The sequence below is a fragment of the Vicia villosa genome, linkage group LG3 (assembly GCF_029867415.1).
Source record: "Vicia villosa cultivar HV-30 ecotype Madison, WI linkage group LG3, Vvil1.0, whole genome shotgun sequence".
Classification (NCBI taxonomy): Eukaryota; Viridiplantae; Streptophyta; class Magnoliopsida; order Fabales; family Fabaceae; genus Vicia; species Vicia villosa.
The window spans coordinates 5,772,301-5,778,391 of NC_081182.1; the positions used below are offsets into that span (position 1 = coordinate 5,772,301).

The following is a 6,091-nucleotide window of genomic DNA, read 5'->3' on the forward strand; positions in this document are numbered from 1 at the left end:
TAGTTAGTCTTTCTCTAACGATATAAATAGTTTCATCTCTTGTATTTGATCATTATTCATTCCCTTAATAAAACTTCTCTCTCAATTTATTTTGATTCTCTCTTAATTTTCTCAATTTGCAAGTAACTTAGAACACAAATTATCTAACACTAGTGAATACAAGACTTATGTACACGTATGATTTTGGTTCAAAATCGTGATCTTCCACATCCGACTTTTTTAAGAACGATGATATGCACTTCAAAGCACATCTAACACCATCACCCACAATATTAAGCATGTCAGATTTGAATGACAACCTTATAGTCTAAAGAAGAATTAATGCATGAATCATGTCATTGTCTGTACAGAATTATATTTTCAAAGGAGACATAAAATTAGAAAGAGAGCAAAGTTATCCTGATAAAAACAATGTTGCCTTTTCCACCATTTCCTGCAAGAAAATTGTTTTAGAATTTATAAAATGATACATAAAAAAACTGATGAAAAATTGAATGTATAATAAATTCCTGGAGCACTGGAATGAAGTTCCAATCATGGAGAGGAAACTCATTGTTGATATAATTGAGAATGTATGCCCTTGATTCAACTAGGTTATATAAACACTCAATAAGCTGCATTCTGGTTGGTTCAAACAATCTGTTGAGGCTCACACTATATGAACTATTTATTTGTGATTTTTCTCTTTGGTTGCCTATAAACCCCGGAAATTGGCCGATATCATCGATCATGTTTTCAAATTGTCATGCCATGGACTAAATTTGTGTCAGTCGCTCAACTATCATGTCAGAGTTGCCCCACTAACTGAAGCACCCTTCTCGGAATGGTGCAATGATGCTGATAAATGTTGCTGCACATGTGTTTCATTTGCAAGACCAAGAACAACTAAAGTTGATCTGTACATTAATATTGCAATTTTAGTTATTGATGCCGACGAAATTCAGAAGATAACCATTTCTAGAAATGCTTACCTACTAATTGAAGATTTTACAGTTGATTGGTTGGCATAAGAAGCAAGGGGCGCTCTGAGATTAGCATGCCTGTTGAGTGCACTTTCCAGTTGTTGAGGTGGCAACTACAAGGAGTACCAAAAAGGTTACGACTCAGCCCAACGAAACCAACTTGAAAGATAAGGGATGCAGATGCATGCGACATATAGTCATTAATCAGACCATATCACAAAAATAAACAAGATGCTGTGTAAAATTGAGAATACAGTACCTGCAACAATACTTGAAAAGAACGTGGCTGCGTCTGATATATACATTTTAAGAAACCAACCCAAAGTTTTGGCATACGCCACACCTGCACTCAGTATAATGTAAAACATCAGCTGCCGAAAGTCCTAACCGGAATGACTTGAATTCAAGATTAAGTAAGCATACCTGTTTGGTCACAAGTTTTGAGAGTATCTCCATAACAAAATCAACCTAAACACCATTAAAATTAGAGGTGTAAGTTGACATTTTCTCCATACGGACCTGATATTATGAGACAAGACTCCCAAACACTAAAATGTGCAACAAAAACAAGACGTTTTCCCAGTGTAGTACCAAGGGAGTGTTTGGGTAAGCAAAAAATGAAGGACTCAAAAAAACATGGTTGAATCAAATCTCATAAACTACTAAGCTAATGTATTCACAATTCATTCTCATTAATGCCAGTATACCGCTTATCTTCTAAAAGAAATTTACCAGTGCAGGGAAAGCATCAACTGCCTGAATAACTGTTCTCATAAAAAGCAGGGGCAACGGTGTTTGATCAACCTGAAATTTTCCAACAATCAGGCAAAAAAGAATTGCGGTAGATCCACTATTATAAGCCGAACATGTAAATACTGAATCTACTAACCATCTGATTCAATGCCTTGGCCAGAACCTGCTGAGTGAACACTGTACGTTGTTCAAAACAAGCCGAGCAAGCATCTGTTATCTGAGAGAGGGCAAAACAATAATTTAGAAGTCACAGCATAATTTTAAGGCTTTCTATACAACTAAAAATAATGAATATGGTACAGTTAATACAATTGTGACAAGGCAAATGGTAATGGGCATATGAAAAAATACTGCAAAATTTGACTAAACCACAGTTGCATTTTATAGATGGCAGACCATGGTGCAGAAAATCATCATCAGGTCAAAACTGTTAAGGCACAACACAAGAGCAGTGATTGCACTATGTCTATACAGCGCTATGCTAGAGCTTTTCACAAGTAGAAGCCCACCAAAAAAGAGTAAAAAAGTCTATTGGAATTTCTCAGAGAAATAATCCATTTATCACAAAACTCAATTGTGTGAAACCAGCAAAAGAACATGATACGCCATATTTTTAATTTTTGTATCTATAATAAGTTGTTGAGAATTATGGAAAAAACTGAATCCTTTCTAAAAAAGATAACTAATTTACTTTAATCCCCAGATGCAGGAAAGGAGGGAATCGGGACATGATAAACATAAGTACATAAAATGATAGAAGACGTGCCTTCTTAAGTGCAAGACCATCTTTCTCGGGAACAATTCCATGGATTGCAACCAACACTTCTACAGGTGTTAAAGCTGGGCCTGTATGAGCTGAACCCTGCCATAAATAGCTTTGAATACTTAGCACCCATTTAGAGGCTATGCCGCTCCTTCGCGCGCTGAACCGCATTCAAGTATCGCACCACCTGCGATTGAGGCGAACAATTTCGAACTGAAACCTTCACTGGTCCAAGCCGTTCAACAGAATCAATTCTCTGGAAGCCCTGTAGACGACCCCAACCTCCATTTATCCGTGTTCGTGCAATACGCCGACACTATCAAAGCCAACAACGTTAGTTCCGAAGCTATTCGATTACGCCTTTTCCCTTTCTCTTTGAGAGATAGAGCGAGAGCGTGGCTTCAATCCCTGCCTTCCAATTCCATAACTACGTGGGACGAATTGAAGAGAGTATTCTTAGCGAGATACTTTCCGCCTAGCAAAACTGCTATGCTCAGAGGTCAAATCAACGGATTTACCCAGAAAGATAACGAATCGCTCTTCGAAGCTTGGGAACGTTACAAGGACATGCTTAGAATATGCCCTCATCATGGACTCGAACCATGGCTGATCATCCATACTTTCTATGGTGGTCTCTTATATAACACTAAAATGACTATAGATGCCGCTGCTGGCGGAGCATTAATGGACAAACCCCATGATGAAGCATACAAACTCATAGAGAACATGGCACAAAACCATTACCAATGGGGTGGAGAACGAGCCGCTCTAGAGAAAGCCCAAACCAAAGGAGGAATGTACGAAATAAGTGGTATAGACCGCGTTAACGCTAAAGTAGACGCTTTAACTCAAAAGATCGAAAACTTAACCATCACTCCTTCAGCCACCGCTGCCGCTGTAACACCTAACTGCGAGATTTGTGGATTGACTGGACATGTAGTTGCTGAATGCCAACTCTTGACTGGAGTCCCATCCGATCAAGTAAATTACGCTCAAGGAAACCCTTATTCTAACACGTACAACCCTGGATGGAAAAACCATCCGAACTTTTCTTATAAGAACAACAATGCGTTGTACGCGCCTGGACAAGCACCTGCTGTACCACCTGGCTACCAAAAAGCGCCTGTAGCTGCTCAAAACACCCCTAGGAAGTCAAATCTAGAAATCATGATGGAGAACTTCATAGCTTCCCAACAACAAACCAATAAGGACTTCCTGAATCAAAACATCCACAATAGCGAGCAACTAAAACAATTATCGAACAAAGTAGATGCTTTAGCTACGCATAACAAAATGTTAGAAACTCAAATCTCACAAGTAGCTCAACAACAAGCACCTACTGCTGCCCCTGCTGGCACATTTCCTGCTCAACCTCAGCCCAATCCTAAAGGACATGCGAACGCGATAACAATACGAAGTGGAACGAATTACGATGGACCCATAGATCCTAGAACCCAAAACGTACCCATGTCACAACAAGAGCCAAAGGAAACCCAAAAGAAAACAACTGATGAACAAACTGCTAAGACTGATGAGAACAATAACGAAGTGGAACCCGAAAAAGAGAAACCTTATGTTCCACCACCGCCTTATAAGCCACCAATTCCTTACCCTCAGAGATTAGCTAAATCAAAAACCGAAGCGCAATTTAAAAGATTTGTAGAACTTCTGAAGCAATTAAACATAACCATACCGTTCACAGAAGCCATAACTGAGATGCCTTCGTACGCTAAGTTCTTAAAAGAAATCTTATCAAACAAAAATAAACTCGAGGATAACGAAACTATAACGCTTACCGCTGAATGTAGCGCTATCATCCAAAATAACATGCCTCCAAAACTGAAAGACCCTGGTAGTTTCTCTATACCCTGCGTAATTGGAAAAACCATCATAGAGAAAGCCTTGTGCGACTTGGGAGCTAGTGTTAGTTTGATGCCTCTTTCGATCTGTAAGAAACTCAATCTAGGTGAGCTTAAAGCAACGAGAATGTCTCTCCAACTAGCAGACCGTTCAGTCAAGTACCCTGTAGGTAGGGGTGGCAAAACGGGCCGCCCGCCCCGCCCGCCTCGCCTTATGCCCGTCAAAAAACGAGCGGGGCGGGCATGCCCGCCAAGTAAAATGGGCATCAAAATCATGCCCGCCCCGCCAAGATGGCGGGTTGGCGGGCGGCGGGCTTACCCGCCTATTTTTATTTATATTTTTTTAATAGATTAATATGTTTTTTTTACTTTTTAATTAAACTTTTCACTTATTTTTTAAAACAATTTTTTATAAAAGTAATTTTTTAACAAATTTACTCTAAAAAATATTACATATATTTATAAATAAATGTATAAAATAAACCATCAAGAATTGCAATTACTAGAATTAACTAAAAAAAGAGTGAGTTTCGGAGGAGGAGCGGGTTTTGGCGAGCGGCGGGCTTTGGCGGGGCGGGTATGGCGGTTGGCGGGTTTTGGCGAGCGGCGAGCCTAAAATCCCAACCCAACCCGCCAATTTTTGGCGGGTGCGTGGGCGGCCCGGCGGGCCCCGGCCCGTTTTGCCACCCCTACCTGTAGGAATGTTAGAGAATATCCCTGTTCGTGTAGGTCAATTCTACATCCCAACTGACTTCATCATTATGGATATCCAAGAAGATTCTAACATCCCGATCATATTAGGAAGACCATTTTTAGCAACCGCTGGTGCAATTATAGATGTAAAGCGAGGAAAACTTACTTTCGAAGTAGGAGAAGAGAAAATAGAATTTATCCTTTCCCAATTCCTAAAAGCACCTTCTATAATTGACACATGCTGTTCTGCTGACATAATTGACGAGTGTGTCAAGGAAATAAAATCCGAACCAAATAAGGAAACCGAGATCCTAAGAATTCCTATGCCGCCAATTCTTGAAGATGACAACTGGCGTGAGGAATATCAAGATAACCACCTGAGTGAATGCTTAGCTTTAACTCCCGATCCTATACCTGGTCCTAAGAAACCTGCTATAGAGCTGAAAACACTTCCTACCGATCTTAGATACGAATTTCTAGACGAAGAACTGAACCGACCAGTTATAGTGAACGCCAACTTAGGACGAACCGAGACTGAAAAATTACTTAATGTCCTAAGAAAATACCCTACCGCTTTAGGATATAACATATCAGATCTAAAAGGTATAAGGCCGTCTCTGTGTATGCACCGCATTATGCTCGAAGACGATAGTAAAACCTCTAGGGAACATCAAAGGCGAATAAATCCTATTATGAGCGATGTGGTTAAAAAGGAAATCCAAAAACTGCTAGAAGCTGGAATAATATATCCTATATCCGATAGTAAATGGGTTAGCCCTGTTCACGTCGTACCAAAGAAAGGAGGAGTCACTGTAATCACTAATGCAAAAGGAGAATCTGTAGCACAACGTACCCAAACTGGATGGAGAATGTGCATTGACTATAGGAAGCTAAACAAAGCTACCCGAAAAGACCATTTCCTTTTACCTTTCATAGATCAAATGCTCGAACGCCTAGCTAAACACTCGCATTTTTGTTATCTGGATGGATTCTCCAGATTTTTCCAAATTCCTATCCACCCTGACGACCAAGAGAAGACCACATTTACCTGTCCGTATGGT

General features: G+C 39.9%; 1 protein-coding gene and 1 non-coding gene across 2 annotated transcripts in view; both read right to left on the minus strand.

Annotated features, from left to right (window-relative positions):
• Positions 1-512: 512 nt before the first annotated feature.
• The window catches only part of LOC131657457 (uncharacterized), a 14,748-nt gene continuing 9,169 nt past the window's right edge, over positions 513-6,091 (minus strand). Inside the window, exons 2-8 of the mRNA XM_058926854.1 lie at positions 2,482-2,638; positions 1,852-1,932; positions 1,695-1,766; positions 1,386-1,430; positions 1,222-1,305; positions 972-1,075; positions 513-896 (exon numbers count right to left, since the gene is read on the minus strand). Of these exons, the coding sequence (XP_058782837.1) occupies positions 782-896; positions 972-1,075; positions 1,222-1,305; positions 1,386-1,430; positions 1,695-1,766; positions 1,852-1,932; positions 2,482-2,638 (658 nt within the window). The 3' untranslated portion in view covers positions 513-781. The remainder of the gene's footprint in view (positions 897-971; positions 1,076-1,221; positions 1,306-1,385; positions 1,431-1,694; positions 1,767-1,851; positions 1,933-2,481; positions 2,639-6,091) is intronic.
• Positions 2,968-3,074, minus strand: LOC131593683 (small nucleolar RNA R71). The gene has a single exon (XR_009281068.1). It is a non-coding gene; the product is annotated as a small nucleolar RNA R71 (small nucleolar RNA).